At 52.3% G+C, this 23,688-nt stretch overlaps 2 protein-coding genes across 2 annotated transcripts in view; both read right to left on the bottom strand.

Moving 5' to 3' along the window:
• The window catches only part of LOC143692431 (uncharacterized), a 230,170-nt gene that overhangs the window by 34,024 nt on the left and 172,458 nt on the right, over positions 1-23,688 (bottom strand). The window lies entirely within an intron of this gene.
• On the bottom strand, positions 18,236-19,168 carry LOC143692363 (olfactory receptor 14J1-like). The gene has a single exon (XM_077172598.1). The coding sequence runs from the start codon at positions 19,166-19,168 to the stop codon at positions 18,236-18,238; it is 933 nt and encodes a 310-aa protein (XP_077028713.1).

Genomic DNA, 23,688 nt, shown 5'->3' with positions numbered 1-23,688 from the left:
GAACTCTTGGAAACTTGGATGCAGCTTCCTCTGAGCGACCTATGGGAGAACTGATGAGGAAAATGGCTGTTGTGGGACTGGAGTGTAAAGAAAATACTTTGTTGTCCCTACTTGAAAAGTTTGGTAAAATCACTGGAGGAAATGGAGCAAATGATACCAGCAAGACTGACAAGGTTCATTCACCACATGGTGAGGAACACAAAGCTGCTAAAAGTCCCACAAGAAGCCCAGCTCAAGTAGCCAAATTCCCAAATAACTACTGAATTCCCAGGCTTGGGTTTTTTCCAAATGTGAGAATCATTATTCTTTTCATCACTGTCACCTTTGTGATAGCTACACAGAGCTTTCCCTTCCTTTTAATAATATCTGTATTGGGCCGAATTGGCACTTTTCTTTAATTGTAACCTGCCAGCAGCTGAGCTGGAACTGTGCAGGAACCAAGGAAACTTGGAATTGCCCCAGAATTGCTTCTATTGTCAGCCGGTGCTGTGGCGGCCGTGGGGCAGAGGGGTGGGAAAGGGGGGTCCAGGGTGGCAGTGGAGGAAATGCCGGGCCCGGGGGCTGAGCACAGGGCTGAGCACGCAGAGATGGTTTTGTTCTTGCTGAGCTCGCACTGAGCCAAGGCCTGTCCTGCCCCTCATTCGGCCACGCTGGGGAGGGGCTGAGGGTGTGGGGGAGCTTGGGAGGGGACACAGCCAGGACAGGAGATCCCAGCTGACCCCAGGGATAGCCCAGACCATAGGACATCATGATCAGTGCATGAAGTGTGGGGAACAAGGAGGAAGGGGGCACATTTGCAGTCAGGGTTTTGTCTCCCCAGGTAACTCTTAGTCAGGATTGGGCCCTGTTTCGCCAGTGGGCAGGGCCCGTACCAAAGACACAGACACCAACTTAACTTAAGGAACAGTGTAATTTAGATAATGCAAATTTGCAAAAAATTACAAAAATATTAGGTAGGCAAAGCAAATAATCATTAGTCAATAATTCCGAAAGAGAAGATGTTGAAATGAGTATCACACAACTGTCCATTTCTGGCTGCAGGCTCTGGAGATTCTATCTCTGCCTTCAATCAGGGTTGCATTCCCTAAAGAATCCTGGTACCAAATCCTGCTTTCCAAGGCTGGAACAGTGTCTCAGGTTTAGCTGGGTGTGTATTCAATTACCCTCTGTTAAAGTTGGGGCAATTATCATCTGTTAATTGAGCAGTTTACTTTATCTCTTCCACATGAATCCTCCCTCCAGGGAGATATCTTCTGTTAATGGGCCATTGAGTGTCACTGATAAAAATTCCATCATCCCATTGTGAGAAGCTCTGCCCAGAGGGAGGAGCCAAGCATTCCTACCTGGATATAATCTGAGAATGTGAACAACAGAGTCAGCCTTCTCCCACAAGATTCCCAGAAGAGCAGCTTTCAGCTCCACTGGATCCCAGAGGAAGACCAGGCCAATCGACGCCACAACTGGACCTTCAGAGGAAAACTCCACTATTTGACAGGATCACTGCTCCAACAGAACCAAACCTGTCCCTGCAGGAGCACTGCAGCCACCATTTAACAGGAGTGCTACCAACACTCTGACCCACAGGGTGTCAGGTCATATTCTTACTCTGTAAGTAGTTTTTAGTACTACTGCATTTGTATTTTTAATTTTCCTTCTGAAGAACTGTTATTCCTATTCCCAAAGACTTTGCTTGACAGCCTCTTGTTTTGAAAATTATAATTCCAAGTGAAGGGATTAACATTTTCCATTTAAAAGGAGTCTCCTGCCTTCCTTAGCACACAACTGTCTTTTCAAACTGACACAATGCCCTAGGAGCCCCAGGCAGGTGAGGAGGAAGTCAGTGGCCCTTTCCCCCTCTCTCCTGCTCCATCTACCAGCCCAGCACAGCCCCCGGCTGCAGGACAACCCTGCTGCCAACCCCATCCTGCCGGGGATGCACTGGGGGGATCTCCTTCCCCTTCCCTCTGGCACGGAGGCAAATCCCATCCTCTCCTTGTCCTTCCTCCCCCAGGGAAGGAGCTGAGGATGGAGACCTGGGAGGACAAATCCCCACAGCAGAATCGCCTGGAAGAGGCCATTTTAAGTGGCTCCATGGTGCAGACTTCCAACGTGGAGGAAAAGCCCCAGAGATTCCATAGGAGGAGGGGCTCCAAACCCAGCCCAGGGTGCTCTGAGGAGGAAAGACCCACCCTGAGCCAGGAAGGTGGACAGAGCTTCAGCCAGAGCTCAGAGCTGGTGGTCCATGGGCAGCTTCACAATGGGGAGAAGGCCCACAAGTGCTTGGAGTGTGGGAAGAGCTTCAGGCAGAGCAGCACCCTGATCAGCCACCAGATGATCCACACTGGGGAATGGCCCTACGAGTGTGGGGAGTGTGGGAAGGGCTTCAGCTGCAGCTCTGCCCTCGTCATCCACGGGAATCCCATTTCTGAAGCCCGGCCCAAGGAAACCGAGTATCCTAGCTGGTGCCAGCCCTCGTTGCCATGGCAACAACCCCTGGCATGGGGTCTCCATGGAGTTGCCAACGGACTGAGCATAGCAACATGGTCGTGGTGATGGTTGCCTGCTAAAGATCAGATTTGTCACAGTTCCTCAGAGTGGTTCCATGGGGATTTTCCAAGAGTCTCCAGGCTATTTCAGAGCTGGAATGTCACAGGCAGAGACAGGGGCTCCATGGAGACCTCCCAGGGCTTACTGGGATGGTAAAGAGCCCTGTGGTCAGAGGCAGTCACAGCCATTCCATGGTGACATCCCAGGGCACCTTGGGCTGCAAAGGCACCCATCTGTCACAGGCACCCACGGTGAGCTCCACGGTGACATCCCAGGAGTCCCCAGGCTGCCAAAGAGCCGGGATGGCCCAGACACTCACAGGGGTTCCTGTCATGGCCACAGTGGGAGTTTCAGGCAAAGTTTATTAGAGAAGCTCCTGTTGGGTGAGAAGGTACAGAAAGAAGCCCCAATAGTCTCCACAGATCCCCAGATACCCCCAAGGACCTCCAGACTTCTTAAACTCCTTCTAGGAGTGGAGCATTGGAGCAGCTGGTTCCAATCTCAGCCTCAGACTTTTCAAGTGTTTGTGTGTAAAAAATTATCAAGGTGGAATTAAATCGTTACAGTATTTGTCCCACAGGATTAAGGATAGGAAAACAGAGATATTTATATAATTATCTACTATGGTAATTATTAAATAAAATTATCTTTATCAGAAATATTTACAGCAAGGTATTGGAGTTGTAACATTTATATAACATTATATTATATTATATTATATTATATTATATTAAACACTATGAAGTGATTTCAAAGCAATTTTGTTAAAGCTAAACCAGTAATTAAGCAGAGATTGATGTCAGTCCCCCAGAACAATGACCATGGGCAAACCCCTTTGGCTCAGCCTGGAGCAGTGAATGTACTTGAGGGTGTCCCCGTACAGAGAGGAAACTCTACACCCTCCAAGAAAGGAAATGTCAGGAGATGCTGCGGTTAAGATTTGGGACAAGGCTTTTCTAGTGTGAGGTGCTGCTCTGTCAGTCGGGTGTGCCCAGGCTGGGCCAGCTCAGCAGCTCTGCAGAAGCTCTCAGTGGTGTCACTTGGTTGTTCCTTTCTCTGGGGATTTTTCCAGCGCTGTCACAGCTTCAGCTCCCGCTAAGGATGTTCAACTTTGGGATGGAGGAGTCAGACTTGTTTCTGCAATATTCACCCCAAAATCAGCGTGACCCCCCCCCTTCATTTCCCACAGGGGCCTTTGCAAACAGGGCCTTGCTGGAGCTGTTGGAGCCCATTGCAGGCAGAGCCTCCTGCTCCAGCAGGAGCTGCCTTTCCTGTGCCATCAGCAGGGCAGGTCCCACTGCAGGAAAAGCCCCAGGCCAGCCCCAGCACAGGGAAGGCCTCGGGCACAAGGGCAGAGTGCCGTGCTGGGAGCTGTGCCAGGGAGAGCCTGAGGCACCAAAGGCACCTTGGCAGCAGCAGCTGCTTGCAGGCCATGGCCAGAAGCCTCCCTTGGCAGCCCGGCCTGGTGGCCACCACTGCAGAGCTGCTGCCTCAGGGCTCATTCCTGGCTGGCCTCTGAAAAGCCACTTCTGCTCCAGGAGCCTGACTAGGAAGTCATTGGCCCCAGCACCCTGGGGACAAGATATCAATGACAAAACTCCTCATGCCAGCAGAGCCAAGGCAGGGGCAGAGGAAAGGGCAGAGCCAGGCCCAGGGGACAGGGCTGCCATGGTGATGGCTGTGAGGTCAGTGCCCCTGCAGCAGCCTGGCTGCCCTCAACAGACATTCTGGCCAGAAGCGTTGTGAGGGCACCCAGCACATCAGAGAACCCACACTACAGGAATTCTGTCACTGGGGAGGGCAGGAGATTTCACTGGGTCAGGCTGCCCAAAGCTCATGCTCTTGGACCGTTCCTGGGATGGGGCATCCACTTCTCTGGAAAAACAGCTGCAGTTTTGTGCCACTGTCATTATTGTAAAATATTTCCTCTTCTAACAAATGCAAATCCACCCTCATTCAGTTTATTGACATTTACCCTTATTCTGTCATGGCAAGATCTGGGAGAAAATAACTTTGATCACTATTTTTCCATTTTCACAGACCTTGGAGAGGACTCAAAAATCTCACAAGATGGGGTTTGGAGGTCTCATCACAAAACCAGCAGGGACAGTCTGCAGGCTCTGGGGTCAGTGGTGTCGAGACTGAGGACAGAACAGGAATAGCCTGGGAGGGATGGAAGGGTGGTTTCAGAGGGGCTGGAGCTATTCTTCATAGTGGGAATGAGCCTGAAGAAGACATAATAGCACCAAGGGCAGCTGGGGAGGCCCAGAGTGAACACCAGGAGAATGGAATTTCCCTGCCAGGGCAGGGCTGTGGTGCAGCACGTCCCCCAGCAGGAGCCTGGAGCAGCCCTAGGCTTTGTGTGGGCAGGCAGAGGCAGGCAGGAGGCAGAGCTGTCAGCAAAGGAAGGGGCCAGCCAGGTGGGGCAGCTGGGGGATGCCCACAGCCTGCAGGGACAGAGGCGCAGGATTGCTCAGCACCAGAGACACCTTTGCCTTGCCTGTCCCCAGCTGTCATCACTGCCACCAGTGTTCTGCTCTGCCTGGAACCTGGGGACACTTTCTCAGTCCTGTCCTTCAGATGGATCTATTTAAAGTATGAGAAACTTCATTGTTTCACCGTCTTTTTGAGTCCCTGAGAAGTTCTTTGAGCACACTCTGAGGGACTGAGTTCGATGCAAAGAGCACCAAAGCCCCAGAGGGTCATTAAAGCCCTTGTGCTGTGTCTGTGCTGCTGAGCTTGGCCGGGCTCCTGGTCCAGAGGCAGCTCCTGGCAAGGGCAGCAGAGCTGCAGAGAGACAGCTCTGGCCAGGAGCAGCTCCTGTGCACAGCCCAGCAGGGCTGGCGCACTGCCAGAGCCCCTCAGGGACACCAGCAGGGCACAGACAGAGGTCCCAGGGGCTCAGCAATGGCAGGGGCTGTGGCATGTCCCAGAGGGGGCTGTGTCCCAGCAGCTCCTCTGGGGCTGTGTCATGGAGGCACAGAGCAGCTGTGATGTCAGCAAGGGGCTGTCTGACAGCACAGAGTGGGTTGTGTGAGGTCACAGATTGGGCTATGACATCCCAGAGTTTGTTGTGTGAGGTCACTGAGCAGCTACAGCATCATAGAGGGAACTATGTGACATCACAGAGCTGGCTGTGACATCATGGCATGGCTGTGTGACATCATAGAGGGGGGCTGTGAGGCCAAAGTGTGTGCTGTGACATTAAAGAGTGTCAGTATGACATCACAGAGAGGGCTTTGTGACATCACTGAGGGGATTGTGACATCACACAGCTGTCTGTGACATCATAGTGTGAGGCCATACAGCAGATCTTGCCTTCATAGACAGTGGCTCTGTGACATGAGGGAGTGGGTTGTGACATCACCAGGTGGCTGTGTAATATCATAGAGCAGGCTGTGACATCACAGAAAAACTGTGACATCGCAGTGTGACTCTTTGACATCAGAGTCTTCTGTGACATCACAGAGTAGCTGTGTGACACCACAGGGGACTGTGTGACATCACAGGGGACTGTGTGACATGACAGAGATGGCTGTGTGACATCACAGTTGGCTGTGTGACATCACAGGGGCTGTGTGAGGTCACTGGGAAGGTCACTCTGCCCCGGCCCCCCTCACAGTTCCCCCCAGAGCAGTCCAACCCTGCTCGTGCACAGTGGGGTCCCCTGTCCCCCCGGGTCCCCCCGCCCCCGGCGCCGCAGCCTCCCCCAGAGGATGTTCCACGAGATCGACCCCAGAGCCTGACACGGGGACGGGGGGCCGGGGCCCTGGGGGTGGCACAGGGGGACAGGGACCCCCCGGCAGCGTCCCCGTGTCCCCCAGGGCCAGAGCCGGGGCCAGGGCTCCTTCACCCTGATACCAACGAGGCCTTGAGAGCGCTGAAAAAATCCCCAGCAAGGGATCAGCAAAAAAACAGATCTAATATTAAGGGACAGCAGCACAAAGTTCCTTGGCAAGAGTCACTCTGCTCCTGACTGGACACTTCAGGCAGAGCAAGGAAACAGAGCAACAACAAAACCAAACCAAATCCAGGCAATCAAACCAGAAATGAACTGAAAACTGTCCCTGTGTGTTTGTGTGACACAAGGGCAGTGAGAGCAAGCATGAAAGGAATATGGCCCAAAAGCTTAACAGAGCTCAAACTTAACAGGACTTAACTTATACCTTACCCTTGACTGATACCTTCAGTTTAACAATTTAGCAAAAAATAGCATGTAGCAGGATTTAATCTAATTTATAACCTATGACTTTGCAATTTTACAGAGGATTAATATTTACCAGTATTTAACTCAGCTTATAACTTATATTAAACATAACAACTTAGGAAAAAAAACAACTCTTAGCAGTGTTTAACTTCACTTATACCTTGTGTCTTAACCTTACCTACAGGCAATGTAGGTAAGGTTAAGTCATCCTGGCCGCACTTGGCATCCACAGCTTTCTTTGGCAGTGGGAGAACAGGGATGTTGTGCCACTGAGGGAACAAAACCAGTTCCCAGGCCTGCTGCTACAGAAAGCAGGAGCTGGTTGGGCAGCAGCAGTGCCTGGAGCAGACAGTGTTTGTGATGAGCTGCAGAGGAGCTGAGCCCAGGGGCTGTTGGCCAAGGCCGAGCCCCAAGGAGCATTTCTCAGCTGGCAGGGCGGCCTGAGAAGGGGAGGGGGGAATGCAGCAGCACAGGGCCCATGGAACCAAGGGACCATTGTGACACTGTAGGGCATCATGGAATCATGGAGAGCACTGTGACATTGCTGAGCCTCATGAAACCAAGGGGACTGTACTGACACTGTGGCTCCATGGAATGTAGGGATCATTGTGACACTGAGAGGCCCCATGAAACCAAGGGTCCATTGTGACACTGTGGGGCCTCATGGAACTGTAAAGCCATGAGACTAAGGGGCTGTTGTGACACTGAGAGACCCCATGTAGCCAACGGTCCATTGTGACCTTGCAAGACCTTATAGAACCTAATGGAGAGACCATTTGGACACTTCAGATCCTCATGGAACCAAGGTCCATTGTGACACTGAGGGGATTCATAGAATCATGGAGACTCATAGAATCATTGGGACACTGTGAGGCCCTATGGAATAAGCAAAGCATTGTGACACTGTGAGGCCTCATGGAACCAGTGAGACCATTGTGGCCCTGGGAGACCCCACAGAACCAAGAGGACCATTGTGATACTGTGGGGCCTTGTGAAACCAAGAGGCCTTTGTGACACTGCAGGGCTGAATGGAACCAAAGCTCCATTGTGACATTGCAGGGCCTGATGTCATCAGTGGTTCATTGTGACACTGTGGAGCCAGAGGAGACCATTGTGACACTGCAAACCCCCAGGGTCCAAAGGTCCATTGTGACATTGCAGGGCTCATGGAACAGAGTCCCGTGACATTGTGGGGCCTGTGGAACCATGGAGACCCTTGTGACACTGCAAGGCCTCATGGAATCCTTGGGACCGCTGTGACACTGCAGGGCCTTCTGGAACCTAGGGGACATTGTGACACTCTGGGACCCCACTGAACCAAGGGTCCATTGTGACACTGCTGGACCCTATAGAATCAAAGCACCACTGGGACACTGCAGGGCCCCATGGAACCAAGGGGACCATGGTGACACTGCAGGACCTCATAAAAGCAAGGGAACACCGAACAGATCTGGCTGGTCTGGCCTCCCATTGACTGCCTGACTGGTCCAAATGACCCTGGAATGTTGAGGGTCTCTTCTCATCTGCTATTGAAACACTGGGGCTCTGTGCTTTCCTTCCCAATGGAAAAGAACTGTCCTTCCCCGCCAGGTACCCATGGCCAGAATTGGGATTTCATCTCCAAATTTCCTTATATCCAGGGATTGTTCCCATAGGAATATTGCCGGGACAAGCCTGTCTTGCAGTGGTTTCACAAGGGTCCCTTCACATCTGTCCCCAAACCACTGGGGAAGGCTCCATGCTTTCCTTCCTATGGAAAAGAACTGTCCTGCTTCTCCAGGTGCCCATGGCCAAGACTGGGCTTCCACCTCCAAAATTCCCATAATCCAAAGACTGCTCCCAGACAAAATCTGCCATTACTGACAAGTCTGGATGGCCTTGGCCTAGTGAGTCTCTCAGCTGCCTTTCAAACATTGGGCTCTGTGCTTTCCTTCCTATGGAAAAGAGCTGTCCTGCTCCTCTAGGCACCCATGGCCAGAATTGGGATTTCACCTGCAACATTCCCTGTTGAGACAGACTGGAGGAGATTGTTGGCTCAAAACATTTCATGTGTGGGGGAGGAAGGGGCAGGTCCAGCCTTGCCCTGCCCTGGAAGCCCAATCCCCCAGAGCCTCTATCCCAGCCCAGCAGTGGCTGCCAGTCCCTGGCCCAGCACAGGCAATGCTCCACAGCCACCTCTGCAGCCCCAGCCCAGCTCCTGAGGGACCAAATGAGCCCAAGCCCCACCTGGGGGAAGGGCCCAGGGAGACCAAGGGGTATTGAAGGCTGACCACAAGGCAAGCACACATCTTACCCTGCATCCTCTTGGAATTTCCATCTGAACAGTGCTGGAATCCAGGGCTTTGTAGCTGTGTGTGTGCTTCTCTGTATCTTTTTGGTGTTTCTCTCTTTCTGTGTGTTCTTCTTCTGTTTCTGTGCTCCTGCAAATGTTGATTAACTTTAAATTGAACGGGCTTAGTGTTTGTGAAGTTGAATGGGCCAAGTCAATGCTTTGAGAAGTGTTTTTTGTTGATTGAATATCTGTTGTAGTTTGACATGAGAAGAATTTTTAAAAGTAATGTAAAACTTTCTGTGTAACTGACAATGTTAAACCACTGAGATACTGAACATGCCTCTGTTAAACACAAATGTTAAAGATGAAAAAACCCAGGAGCCTCCTCTTTCTTTTCCAGTCAACAAAGAAGTAGCGGGCCCCAGCCCCCATCTCAACCAAACCAAACCAAACCAAACCAAACCAAACCAAACCAAACCAAACCAAACCAAACAACCCTGCCATGGGCTGCGCCCCTTCCCCTCTCCCTAGGCTGCCCCCCCCCCATCGTCCCCATTCTGACCAAACCAAACCCTAACAACTCCAAACAGGAAAACAAAAGAGGCAACAAAACCCCAAACAGAACAAAGCCAGCCACAACTATTAAAATCTCACCATGAAGTCCCCTCTCCCCAACACAACTCAAACCAAAAACCCCTACAACCTACCACCCGTACAAAATAACCCTACAACTAAAATTAAACAAAAAACCCAAAACCAGCCCTAAAACCAATCCTAACACAACCCAACCACAACTGCCACCACAAGTTACCAGTGGGTCAGGTGTTAACCCTTTCAGTACTTCAATCCTCCCTCAAGTAAAAGAAAAAAAGAAAATATAAGCATATAAATACCCATAAAACCATCAAAGTCAGTAAAAAAGAATCTAAATCCTAATTAAAAAAAAAATCTTAATTTTAAAATTAAAATCCTCCTATAAACTATAAAGAAAAAACTCTTTTTCTTTATAACACATAAAACTATAAAAAAAGAAAAATATTCAAAATAATATCAAACAAAAACCTGCATACTAAAATAAACAACTTTAAAAAAAACTATAATTTCATAAAAAGTTTAAACAAAAAAAAAAAAAAGTAATCCACTACCCCCTAGAGAAGATCTCTATTCCCAGAGATAAAAATAATTTGTAAAGTAAATACTAAAAACTTTTACCTTTATAGAATTCATCTTTAAAACAATACCCCATAAGTCAACATGACCCATCAACAAGATGTAAAACAGCTTGTAGCACAAAAACCAACTTCAGAATAACAAAGTTCCCCAGACAACTGTGATCCATGAAAAAATTAAGAACCACATATTCCTATTTTTAATTCTTGTAAAAATCTCCATAACCTTAACAAGAAAAACTTCTCTCCCTAAGTCAACTAAAAAAAGACTATTCTAGAACTTGTAAACTAACTAGAAATTTTAGATTTAGTTTCTTTACATTGTCATAAAAAGAAAAAGTTGTAAAGAAAAATATAGTGTTCTAAAGAGTTTATTTTAATTCTTACTACTTTTTTTTCTTTTAGTTACTTTTAATAAAATTTTCTTTATACCCTTTTGGAATTTTAAGCCTACATTACCTTTCTGCTAATCCTATCTCACAACAAAATAAATACATAAATACTTAACTGACCCTAAAACCCACCATATTCATCAATACATTACTTAAGAAATCTCAACATTAGAAAAAATTTAAATAAACAAACCAAAACCACAACAATGTCATAAAAAAACTTTTCCCAAAATTTCTCTGATTTTCTAAAGTTACCAGTAAAGGCTGTTTTGTTCTTTTGAGCTCCTGAGAATCTCTTGTTGACATTTCTCCAGTGCATCCAACTCACAGGGCACAAACAATTGTAATTCCATTTAAATGTCTCCTTGAGAGAGTTGTTTCAGGGATGGGGGTCAGGGCTTGTGTGTGCTGCTTGGCCCAGCCCAGGCAGAGCTTTCCCAGCCACATTCCACACTCCATTGCCCAGCTGGAGCCGCTGGTGCCTCTGAGTTGTGCTGCCCCAGCCCCAGGGACGCTCTCCTTGTCTGCCCATTCCCCCATGGTCTCTGGGCAGGGATGGCCTCACTGGGGGCTGCTGACATCCTCAGCAACTTGGAGGCTGCTGCTGAATTTTCCTGCTCCAGAGGCTTGTTCAGCCTTCAGCTCTTCAGTGCAGGAATTCAGTGTCCCAGGGCTCATGAACATTCAGAACACCTGAACAAGCCAAGCCCCTGGGAATAATTTGATTTTAATTTTCAAATAATTTGTGGTTACGTCAATCTCAGTAGTGTATTCAAAGTGAATACATGATATTTAAAAAGACAGTGAGAAAACATTTTTTAGGTCCTGTTAAGGATTTTTTCCTGTTTATAAATCGATATGTGCAGTCTCCAATTGACACTGAATCTAAGTACCTCCTCATGCAGTTGGAATAGATATGAAAATCAAGACCCTTCATGGCTGACAATCAATCAGACTCTGTCCCTACCCCCACCCCACCATTTCCCCGATCCAAGCCCTGGCACTCACAGCAGCCTTGTGCAAATCTGAGCTCCCTCCAGCCCAGGCTGCACCTGCAGCTTTCAGCTCCTTGGCTCCAACTCCCACCTGCTTTCCTTGGAGAAGGAGCTGCCTGAGACATAGAGGGATGTTTATTTCTTGTCAGCCAGCAAAGCCAAGGGAAGGCACAGCTCCATCAAATGCCAAAGTCATTCTTCTCCCTGGCTCTGCCCTACCCCTGATCCCCCCATCCTCTCCTGTTTCCTTCATCCTTCCTTTGCCAGGCAATTTCTGGGTCATGGGAGCTCTGCTCTGGGGATGGAGGGAGGTCCAAGTGCAGCCATTGGAGTGGGAACCACAACTCATCAGGTTTGTGTCCTTTGAGGGAGCAGGAACTCATGAGACAGAGGCAAAGAAATGTTTCTTCTCATGGCCAACATAAAAATTGTGACCATGATAAAATTTAAGAAACATCAGAAGACTTCCCTCAATTCCTTGTGAAATCTCAGCAATATCTGACATGTCTACCAGCCACAAGGGATAGCCATAAAGGAAGGTCTTTAGAAAAAGACATAAGAAGAGGTGAGATAAAAGATAAAACTACAACTAACATGCTGATTAATGAGTTATTTAAACTTCTGAAAGAGTGGGCAACTCCCTTAAGCTCAAAGCATGAAGCCAGTCAAGGGACACTCATTGGAAGGACCAGAAAACAGCTGCAGGAGGAAATCTAGGAGAAAGGGGAAGGACATAGATCCAGCTGCTCTAAATAAAGACATGTCCTTAGACATGGTCATTTAACCAGGAGAGCTGGAAACTCCTAAAGGAAGAGGGTCATGACATATTAGACTGAATGTTGGTGACAAGAGCAGAGGGGAAGATCAGTATTTCTTCTCCTGCCATCAGTAGAAGGATCCAGTAAATCCAGGAAATTCCTTTTCTTGGCAGGAATACTTTGCCATTTCATAAAAGTACTCAAATGACCCAGATAATTAAGATTTGCTTGTATATTAACAAACAAACAGGTATTAACACCTGTGCCCCATTCAGGCAGACATCCGCTGTATGCCCATGAACAGGCAGTGCCACTTGTGCCCTGAGGTGCCCAGCTGGGATTGGATCTCTCCCAGAGCACCTGAGGGAGAGCAGAGCACCTTGCAAGCTGCAGGTCCCTGACAGCCCCACAGGGCTCCTGTCCCATCAACATCTGCTCTGCTCCAGTGTGAAACAGGGCCCAGCATGGTGCTGGGATCATCAGAGAGCTGAGGTGTGTGTTGGAATTCAATGGCCTCCCCATCCTGCAGCAGCCCTGCATTTCCCTGCTGCAGCCTTGGTCTCCAGCCCAGCCATGGAGGCTCTTTGAGCTCTGGAGTGTTGGTGCAGCCCCCAAGGGCAGCTGAGCTCTGCCTTTGGCACAGTCAGGCCTGGCCAGCGCAGGCCATGCTCAGCAATTGCTTGTGTGTGCCTGGCCTTGCTGTCAGCCCCGGCAGCGGCTGCGTGGCCCCTTTGTGGCCCTGTGCTCGCCCAGCCATGGTGGCCCAGCCCCTGTGCAGGCCCAGCCCAGGCCAGGAGCATTGCGGCTGGGAACGGCCCCTGTGCCGTGGTGCCCACAGCAGCCTTGGGGCTCTGTGCCCCATGGCCTCCCTGCTGGGCAGCCTCTGCCAGCTCCTGCAGAGCCCCTGGCACCTGTGGGGCTGCACAGACAGCCCTGCCCCGGGCTCTGCCGGCCTCTGGGCCGGCAGAGAGGCAGCCAGGACTGGCCATGGCCAGGAACAGGCCCTGAGCCCCGCAGGAGGATGGAGCTGGGCCACAGCCAAACTCAGCCCAGGCCAAAGCTGGGCTCAGCAGCCAGGGCTGCCAACGCATGGACACAGACCCTGGCGCTGACAAATGTCCTGGGCCCCCTCCCTGCTCTGTCCCTGCCACCAAGGGCACAGAGCAGCCTCCTCTCTGGGCCACTTGCCTGTTTGCAATGCCTTGCGCAGGCGCTGGCCCTGCCCCACAAGGCCTGGCCTGAGTCCTGCCCCTGCACGCTCAGCCAGGCTGAGATGGACACTGATGGTTTCTGGGCCAGGCTCTCGGAGCCCAGCCCAGCTCCCTGCAAGCTCTGCCAGCTGCCCTGAGCTCTGGGCAGCACCAAGGGCCTCTCTGAGCCCAGCCCAGCCCAGCCCAGCCGGCTCTGGCCCCACAGCTCTGCTCAGGCCAGGCTGCTCTGGGCCCTGGCCCCACGGCCTCAGCCCCTGCCAAGGCCACAGCAGCAGCTGCAGCTGCCACAGGACTCAGCCCCAGCCATGGGGGAAGGTGCTTGGCCAAGGCCAAAGGAGGCTCCCTGGCTGCCCTGCTCCCCTCTTGGGCTGAGGTGCTGAGAGCTGTGCAGCCCCTCCTGCCATCCCATCTGCCCAGGGCAGCACAAGAGCCCCGGCCTTGGGGCCCTCAAGAGCTGCTCCTGCTCCAGGCCCAGGGCCCATGCCAGAGCTGGGGCAGCCACAAAGCTGTGCCCATTTCTGTTCATTGCTGCTCTGATGGGCATGGATCCTCAGCCACTTGGAGTTGATGATGAATTTTGCTACTCCAGAGGCCTCTTCTTTCTTGACTTCTTCACTTCAGGAATTCACTGAAAAAGGCACGTAAACATTTGTTCCAAAACACCTGAACAGTAAAAACCCCTGGGAATCATATAAATGTTCAATCCTTCTGTGGTTAATTGAACAGATTTCAGACATGTATTCAAGGTGAATATACTGTATTGAAAAGAATGCAGAGAGAAGTGATTTGTCCTGTTTTCTCTTCCTGTTTATAGATTCATATCAGCAATGTCCAGTTGATATTGATCCCCAGTACCTTCTATTGCAGTCTAAATAGATATGAAAATCAAGAAGACCCTTCATGGCTGACAATCAATAATGCTTTGTCCCTACCTCCTCCCCACTATTTCCCAATCCAAACCCTGGCACTCCTATGGATCAGGAATGGGGTGGCCAGCTGAACAAGGGCTGTGATTCTTCCCCTGTGCTCGGCACTGGTTGGGCAGCATGTCCAGTGCTGTGTCCAGTTCTGGGCCCCCCAATTTAGGAAAGAAAAGGAGGGTCTGGAGCGTGTCCAGAGAAGGGCAACAAGGCTGGGGAGGGGTCTGGAACACAAGTCCAGTGAGGAGTGGTGAAGGAACTGGGGTTGTTTATCCTGGAGAAGAGGAGGCTCAGGGGAGACCTCATCACTCTCTACAACTCCCTGACAGGAGGGTGCAGCCAGGTGGGGGTTGGGCTCTTTTCCCAGGGAACAGTGACAGGACAAGACAACACAACCTAAACCGTCACCAGGAGATGTTTAGGCTAGATATTAGGAAATATTCTTTACAATTCTTCACATTGGAATCACACATTGGAAACCTGGGCTTTGGAATCTGCTGCCCAGGGAGGTGGGTGAGTCACTGTCTTTGGAGGTTTTTAACAGAAGACTGGATGTGGCACTGAGTGCCATGGTCTGGGTGACAAGGTGGTGTTGGGTCCCAGGCTGGACTTGATGCTCTCCAACATTTTTTAGCAGCCTGATTGATTCTCTGATGATTGTGACACTGCAGGGCCCTGGGAAAGCAAGGGGCCATTGTGACACTACGGGGCCTGGTGGCACTAAGAGGACCATGGTGACACTGTGTACGACATGGCAGCACAGAGCCAAGGGGCCATGGTGACACTGTGGGGCTGGATGGAAGCAAGGAGTCCATGGTGACAGTCTGGGGCCTGCTGGAACCACAGAGGCCACTGTGACACTGCGGGGCCTTGTGGAACCAAGGGGCCATTGTGCCACTGTGGAACCAAGGAGAGCCTTGGGAGAGCCTGGAGACAATGAAATCAAGGGGCCATTGCTCCATTGCAAGGACTCTTGGAACTGAGGGAACAATTGTGACCCTGTGTTGTCCCATGGAACCAAGGGTCCCTGGTGACACTGCAGGATCTTGTGTCACCAGGGCTCCATTGTGACACTGCAGCACCACCAAGGAATTCACTGTGGCACTCTGAGGCCCCCTGGAACCACAGAGTGCAACTGTGACCCTGCAGGGCCTTGTGGAACCATGCAGAGCATTGTGACAGGGCAGGACCTGGTGTCATGATGGGGCCATTGTGACACTGCAGGGCCCCATGGAACCAAGGGGCCAGTGCTGCTCCTCAGGGACTCATGGAATGAAGGAAACATGTTTGACACCGTGGTGGCCCTTGGGACCAAGAGGCCATTGTGACACTGTGGAACCAAGGAGAGCATTGCTGCACTGCCAGACCTCATGGAACCAAGGATCCATTGTGACACTGCAGGCCTTGGGAGACCAAGGATCCATTGTGACACTGCAGGGCCCAAGGATCCAAGGGACTTTGTGACACCAAGGCTCCCCGTGGAACCAAAGGGACATTGTGACACTGGGAGGCCTCATGGAATCATGGAGACCATTGGGACACTCTGGGGCCTCCTGGAACCCTGGGGACACCAAGTTGGCTGGGAGAGTGGATCTGCTGGAGGGTAGGAGGGCTCTGCACAGGGCCCTGGACAGGCTGGATCCAGGGCCCAAATCCAACAAGGTGAGGTTTAACCAGTCCCAGTGCCGGGCCCTGTACTTTGGCCACAACAAGCCCTGCAGCTCTATAGGCTGGGGAAAGAGTGGCTGCAGAGCAGCCAGGCAGAAAGGGACCTGCAGGCACTGATGGACAGCAGGCGGGACATGAGGCAGCAGTGTGCCCAGGTGGCCAAGAAGGCCAATGGCTCCTGGCCTGGATCAGGAATGGTGTGGCCAGCAGGAGCAGGGCAGGGATTCTTCTCCTGTGCTCGGCACTGGTTGGGCAGCACCTCGAGTGCTGTGTCCAGTTCTGAGCCCCCAATTTAGGAAGGCCATGGAGGGGCTGGAGCGTGTCCAGAGAAGGGCAACAAGGCTGGGGAGGGATCTGGAACACAAGTCCTGTGAGGAGTGGCTGAGAGAGCTGGGGTTGTTTATCCTGGAGAAGAGGAGGCTCAGGGGAGACAAGGCAGTGTCAGGGCACAGGTTGGACTTGATGATCTCCAAGGTCTTTTCCAACCTTTCTGATTCTGGGATTCTCTGAAACCACCCTTGGAGCACTTGCAGGATGAGCTTTGGGCCTCCGCTTAAGAAACTCCAGCAGCCCAGGTCCCTCAGCTTCTCCTGGCAGCCCCAAAGCCCATCCTGTCAGTCCTGCAGAGCCTCTGCAGCTCCTCCTCACTGCCCAGAACAGGGAGCCCCAGAGCCAGACACAGCAGCCCAGATGTGCTCCCCTGGCCTGGGGCACCTCTGGCAAGGGAGCAGCAGCAGGCACTGCAGGAGCCTGCAGACAATTCCTGCAGCACTTGTAGGATGATCCTGCTGCCCAAGGGACGTTCCCATGGGGCCAAGTCAGGAACTGCAATGGGGAGTGGGGCCAGAGAGGAAAGGGCAACCAGGGATGGGCTGTTTGCAGGGGATGGGACAGAGGTAGGCAAGAGGATGAAATTTCCAGCAGAAAGATTAAAGAAAGCAAAGTTGGAGCAAAGGAAATGCTCAGGGAAGTGTGGGGGTGGCTGCCAGGCAGCCCTGGCTCTGAGCAACAGCGTCTGCAGTGGCACAGGAAACTCCCAGCTGATGGGAACAAACTTTCTGGCTGACTGCAGAGGCCAGGACAAAGCTGAGTGGTTTCCCTGGTGTCCCGCAGGCCTTGCTGGCCCCAGGGGCTGATGGCATTTGTGCTCCCTCAGGTTCATGTCCCCACAGCAACAGCATGGGGGTGCTGGCCCTGCTGTGTGCAATGCAAACAGGGGCTGCTGAGGCAGTGCTGCCGTGTCTGTGCCTGCAAGGATGGGGCAGCTGTGTGAGCTGGGGGAGAGGCCAGGGCTGCAGAGGGGGGATGTTGTTGGCAGCTGCATGAGGACGCTCTGGGACGCTGGCCTGGGCTGTGCAGCGCACTGGGCATGGATCAGCCCCTGCTCTGCTGCTCCTTCCCGTCTGGCCCAGGGCCCTTGCAGAGCCCCAGCCATGCTGTTTGCCCCCAGCCTGCCCACGGCCAGCCTGGGGCTGCTGATGGGGGTTTCTGTGCTGAGCCTTGGCCTGGCCGTGTTCTTGAGAGAGCCTGGGCAAGGAGCCTGGAGCCCCCAGGGCCTGGCCTGAGGCATCAGCGCTGCCCCAGCAGTGCCCATGGCCTGTCCCTGCTGCAGCCCTGGCACTGCCACCCCCAGGGCTGTGCCCGGCCCCGAGAGCACTCAGGCCCTGCAGCAACACCAGGGCCACCAGGGCAGCGGGGCAGGGCCACGGCAGCAGCACTGGCAACACCAAGTGCTGCTGCTGCTGCTGCTGCTGGGCACAGCTGCTGGGCCAGCACTGATCTGCCCCAGCTCTGCACACAGACATTGCTGCTGCAGCTCCAGAGAAGGCAACACAAGGGCATCTCTGCAGAAAACTCTGCTGGGAGAGATCCTTTAGTTCCTTTAAAGCCACCAAGAGCGCAGCCCCTCATTGACACAGTCTGTGGCCACAGGGGAGGTGGAGAGAAACAAAATAAGAAATAGCAGAAAAAGTGACATTTCTTTGTGGACAACATGAAAAAAGTAAAAGAAAGACAAAGGACCGTGAAAATGAAACCAACAAGAAGTGTCAAAGATGACTTTTATTTAAAGTAATTGGCAGAAACTGGCCAGCAGTTTACTGTTTCTGAAAGCATCCAGTCATCAGTCTCTTCACAGCAGCCTTGAGCTCCTGGTTCCTCAGGCTGTAGATGAGGGGGTTCAAGGCTGGAGCCACCACCGAGTACAGAACTGACAGGGCCAGATCCAGGGATGGGGAGAACAGGGAAGGGGGCTTGAGATGAGCAAATGTGCCAGTGGTGAGGAACAGGGAGATGACAGCCAGGTGAGGGAGGCAGGTGGAAAAGGCTTTGTGCCGTCCCTGCTCAGAGGGGATCCTCAGCACAGCCCTGAAGATTTGCACATAGGAGAAAACTATGAACACAAAACAGCCAAATACCAAACAGGCACTAACAGCAAGAAGCCCCAGTTCCCTGAGTTGGGATTTGGAGCAGGAGAGCTTGAGTACCTGGGGGATTTCACAGAAGAATTGGCCCAGGGCATTGCCATGGCACAGGGGCAGGGAAAATGTATTGGCCGTGTGCATGAGGGCATTGAGAAAGGCACTGGCCCAGGCAGCTGCTGCCATGTGGGCACAAGCTCTGCTGCCCAGGAGGGTCCCGTAGTGCAGGGGTTTGCAGATGGACACGTAGCGGTCGTAGCACATGATGGTCAGGAGGGAAAGCTCTGCTGAGATGAAGAGCAGAAAGAAAAAGAGCTGAGCGGCACATCCAGTGTAGGAGATGTTCCTGGTGTCCCAGAGGGAATTGTGCATGGCTTTGGGGACAGTGGTGCAGATGGAGCCCAGGTCAGCGAGGGCCAGGTTGAGCAGGAAGAAGAACATGGGCGTGTGCAGGTGGTGGCCGCAGGCTACGGCGCTGATGATGAGGCCGTTGCCCAGCAGGGCAGCCAGGGAGATGCCCAGCAAGAGGCAGAAGTGCAGGAGCTGCAGCTGCCGCGTGTCTGCCAATGCCAGCAGGAGGAAGTGCCTGATGGAGCTGCTGTTCGACATTTGCTGGGGCTGCACATAGGGATCTTTAAAAAAGGTAATCATGGAATAGTTGAGTTTGGAGAGAACTTTAAGTATCCCAGCACAGGCTGGGGGCACTTTCCCCCCACTGCCTGCCCAGGGCTCTGCTGCCTGGAGCTGTCCCTGCCAGCAGCTCCTTCCCTGTGCCCAGGGCTGGGCCCTGCCAGTGCTGCCAGAGCCCAGCCCAGCCCTGGGGGCTCAGCTCTGCCCTGCAGAGCCCTCCCAGCTCAGGCACTGCCCAGGGGCAGCTCTGGCTCTCCTGGCTGTCATGGAAACATGGTAAAAACCTTGAGCAGCAGTTGGAAAAGCGACACTGATGCTGCCCCTAAGGGCTGATTTCTTTCACTGCCTGGTTTTATAAGATCTGAGAAAAAAAAAAAAAATTCTCTACCTGAACTGAGGCATGAATATCTGTGTGCAATTTCCCATCCATGCAACCTAGAGAAGTAGATGATTAAAGCAGGATATTCCCTTTTATGCAGGTCCTCCCTTGCTGTGCTCCCAGTATAATCTACTTGCAAATGTTCTGCAGTTCAATGCCATGCTGGGAGCAGTCCTGAACAATGCAGCACCCTCCCCACACAAGGAGAACACTTCCAAGCCTCACCAGCTGTCTCCTGCCACCCAGATCTTGTCCCCCAGCACTGGGAGCAGCTGCCAGGGCTGGCTGAGAGCTGTCCCTGGCAGGCAGCAGAGTCCCTGCCCCAGCACAGCGCCCTGGGCTGCAGGACCCTGCTCTGCAGGACAGCCCTGGGCACCCCTGGCTGCTCTGCACAAGAGACAAGCAGAGAATGTACTCACAGGCTCTGCAGGCATTGGCATGTTCCAGCTGCAGGAGATGGCTCCAGGAGCTGCAGCTGCATTGTCCTGCAGCCAGAGGTTCCTGTGCCAAGGGCTGGCAGTGATTGTGCCCCAGGCACTTCTCAGCCCCTTCCCAGCCCTGACTGATTGAAGCTCTCTGTGCCTCTGGGCTGTGCCCGCGCTGGCTGCAGGCAGTGCCCCAGCCCTGCTGGGCTGGCACAAGAGCTGCTCATCCAGAGAAATGTGCTTTTGAAGCTCTTCTTGGTGAGCAGGAGCTGCCTCTGTGCCAGGAGCCCAGCCCAGCTCAGCAGCACTGACACAGCACAAGGACTTTAATCAGCCTCTGGGGCTTTGTGCTCAGGCCCTGAACATCAGTCCCTGAGAGGCAGCTAAAGAAACCTCTCCAGAACTCCAAGGCAGAATCCAACCCCAAAGTTTCTTGGACTTTTAATGGCTCCCAGAGAGGGACACGACTGAGCAAATGTCCCCAGGCCCCAGGCAGAGCAGAGAACTGCAGGCAGTGATGACAGGTGGGGACAAAGAGAAGCCAAGTCTTGGTGCCCTGGGGCACAGCAGGGTCTGTGCCAGCAAGGGCTGGGAGGAGACACCTTGTGCTGAGGCCCTGGGGCCTCCTGGCACAGCCCCAGCCAGGCTGGGCACTGTCAGCCCCTTGTGCTGCCCTCAGCATCCCCCCCTAGCCCACATCCCAGTGGCCTCAAGGATCTGCTGCAAGGAGTCCCTGGGGAGCCTTGCTCAGCAATGGCCCTGGGGGCTCCTTCATGCTCCCTGCAGGGACTGCAGCTTTTTCAAAGGACTTGGGGTTTGGCTTTTGCCTTGCAGTCTCAGAGAGGTTTGTGCAATCATGGCCTCCAATTATCTGCTTTAACGAGTCCCTTGAGAGCTTTGCACTGACACTCAGTGGGGCTCATTAATGCCTTTAGATACTCAAGGTTTTTAAGGTACTTTATGGATTTAAGAGTACTTTTAGTTACTTTTAAGGATTTTTGTTCCCACACTGAGTCTCTGAGAGGTTTTTGTGCCATCCTGGCCTCCAATTGTCTCCTCCAAGGAGTCCATGAGGAGCCTGTGTTGGGTATCTTCCCCCTTTCTCTTTTACAACAAAGATGGAAGTGAAGGAATTTTGTAACACTTTCTAAAAGCATCTAAACAAACACGGTGGAATTAACAATACAACATCAACCACTAAGAGAATGAATAGTCCTGTTTTAGCTAGACATCATCCAACCCTTTAGTCCCTTGGACTGTGTTGTAGTGCGTTCTTATATTTTGTAATACTTTGAAGTAGTTTGTTTTGTATTCCCATATTTTTCCCAAATGGTTTATCCCAGACTGTACCCCCCCCCCCCCCTTCCTTCTACTTGTTTTATCCCTTTCCCGGGATGAGATCTCCAAAACCCCCACCCTGGCTCTCTGTCTGTCCCCCCAGCACCCATCCCCCAGAGATACCTATTGGTTGGTACCGTGTTATCTACTTTTGGTTTCCTCCTCCCTTTAAATGTGACCTCCGGACATCCCCCGAGGCTCTCGGCAGGAGGCCCCCTGAGGTGCAGGAGCTCCTTCGGGACTCCTAATAAAACCTTGGAATATCCCCTGCTGGGAGTCGGCCCCTTCTCTTCTACCGATGTCTCTGCTGTCTCTGCTGCAGCGAAGGCAAACAGCCTGAGTGCCCTCAGTACCCTCAGGGCACAGAGAGTGTCTCCCCGCAGTCGGCCGTGTTGGGGCTGCACCCCCCAGTCTCTGCTGACCCGGGTAAGGCCCAGGGACTTAGAGAGGCCTGCAGAGAGACTGAGACAGCTTGGCGCCCAGGCGTGCGGCTCTGAGACCATTCCCGGAGCCCACGGAAAGGGGCTCGGACATTCTTCCAGACTGTTCGTTAAGCCTTTGGCCGGCAAGCTACCTCAGAAGAACACACTCCGTTTTAGTGAGTTGGTCTCCTGTGGAGGAAACTGGGAGCTTTTGACGTACCCTCAAAAGTCAGTTTCAGGTAGAGGCACTATCCCAGGATTTTCCGTTTCCCTGTCCTGCAGCTGGATTGGTAAGTTTTACCTTTCTCTTGTTTCTCCCCTCTTTGGGAGGGGGGTGTTTCCCTGCCTTTTGTTCTCAGGCCCGCCGCGGAGAGCCAAGGTTTTTTTTCTCTCTATTTTTGGCAGGCTGCCAGCCGCAGGCTTTCCCCCCCCCCCCCCCCCCCCCCCCTCCACCTGGGTTGGTGAAATTTGAGATACAAAATTTAAAATCATAGCCAAAATGGGTGCTAGGCTTTCTGTATCTCACAAGGGTGTCTACTATTATCTTTTAAACATTCTTAAGAGTGAAAAAATCCGATTTTCAAAAACAGATGTTAAACAATTTGTTAAATGGCTTTTTCTTCATTTTCCTGATGTATCAACTGAAAATATTAGTGATTTGGCTTTTTGGGACAAAATTGGTAATGAGTTATTGAAAGCAGGGAAATCAGGAGACACCTCTCCAACAAAATTTGCTTTTTTAGCCCTGCAGATAAGAAATGTTGTAAAATTTAATTTAAAGATGCAGGAAAAGCCATCCGGGAACAGTTTCAACACCTCGGTTTCCCAAAAACCCCATCTACCCCCCTCCAAGTTATGTTCTCCCTCTCCGAACCCTTTTTCCCCACCCCCAGCTCCGGCGCAGGACATTCTGAAGAAAGCCACACTCCCTAGCTCCCCTCAGAAGCTCCCTGTCTCCAACCCGGACACTTCTGGCCTGATTCCCCAGGACCCCACCCTCCCCCCTGCTTCCCCAAGTTGTGATACCATGTCCCACAACCTTAGTGCCCGCCTTTGTACCCCCGATCCGTGTCAAGTAATTTCCCCGGACCATAATGGAGGATGCCACATGGCCGTGCCTGTTTTTTCTTCTTCCCAAAATCTTTTTCGCTCTCCCAACAACCCATTCTGCTCGGAACACCCCGCTCCCGAAACCCGCCCTCCCTGCGCCCTTCCCCCGGCCCCTCCTCCGGTCCCTCCCGCCCTTCCCCCGGCCCCTCCTCCGGTCCCTCGCGCCCTTCCCCCGGCCCCTCCTCTGGTCCCTCCCGCCCTGGCCCCGGCCCCTCCTCCGGCCCCTCCCACCCCGGCCCCGGCCCCCCCTCCTGCTCCCGCCGCGGCTTCCCTCTGCCCCTCCCACGGCAGTGTAACCAGAGATGCTGAGGTCAGCAGACAGAAGCTGGAAACAGCACAGGTCCTTTCTGCAGCCCCGGTGTCATATATCTCTGATTTAAACGGGGGGTTCCAGCCAAATTATAGCCCCCTTTCTGTTGATTCTGTCAAAGAACTGGCCAAAGCCCAAAAAGATTTTGGGAGATCAAGTGAATATTTTAGAGGACTCCTTAAAGCTACATTGTTTGCTAACATTTTAACCTCTGCTGATATCAAACACCTTTTTTCCTGCCTGTTATCCTCTTCTGAATATCTCTTGTGGGATGCAGCATGGAAAAAAGGATTGAGAGCAATTTTACCAGCTCTGTGGGCTGATGAAGCTACTGCTCGTGATGTTTATGGTAATGTGATATCTCTCGACCATCTCTGTGGACAGGGAGGTTGGGAGGATGGGGCAAGTCAGGCAGAGGGCATTCCCACAAGGGCTTTCAGAGAATGTGCTAGAGCAGCTGAGAAAGCTTTCTTTGGGCTCCGTCCTGGTATTCCGCTTGAAAATTATTTGAAAAT

This window comes from Agelaius phoeniceus (assembly GCF_051311805.1).
Source record: "Agelaius phoeniceus isolate bAgePho1 chromosome W unlocalized genomic scaffold, bAgePho1.hap1 SUPER_W_unloc_1, whole genome shotgun sequence".
Classification (NCBI taxonomy): domain Eukaryota; kingdom Metazoa; phylum Chordata; class Aves; order Passeriformes; family Icteridae; genus Agelaius; species Agelaius phoeniceus.
Note: the sequence above shows the minus strand (reverse complement) of the source record. Positions and strands in the feature narration are given on the sequence as shown.

What these genes read in the sequence shown, in the direction of transcription:
- LOC143692363 (XM_077172598.1), bottom strand. Translation starts at nt 19,168, where the DNA reads ATGTCGAACAGCAGCTCCATCAGGCACTTCCTCCTGCTGGCATTGGCA.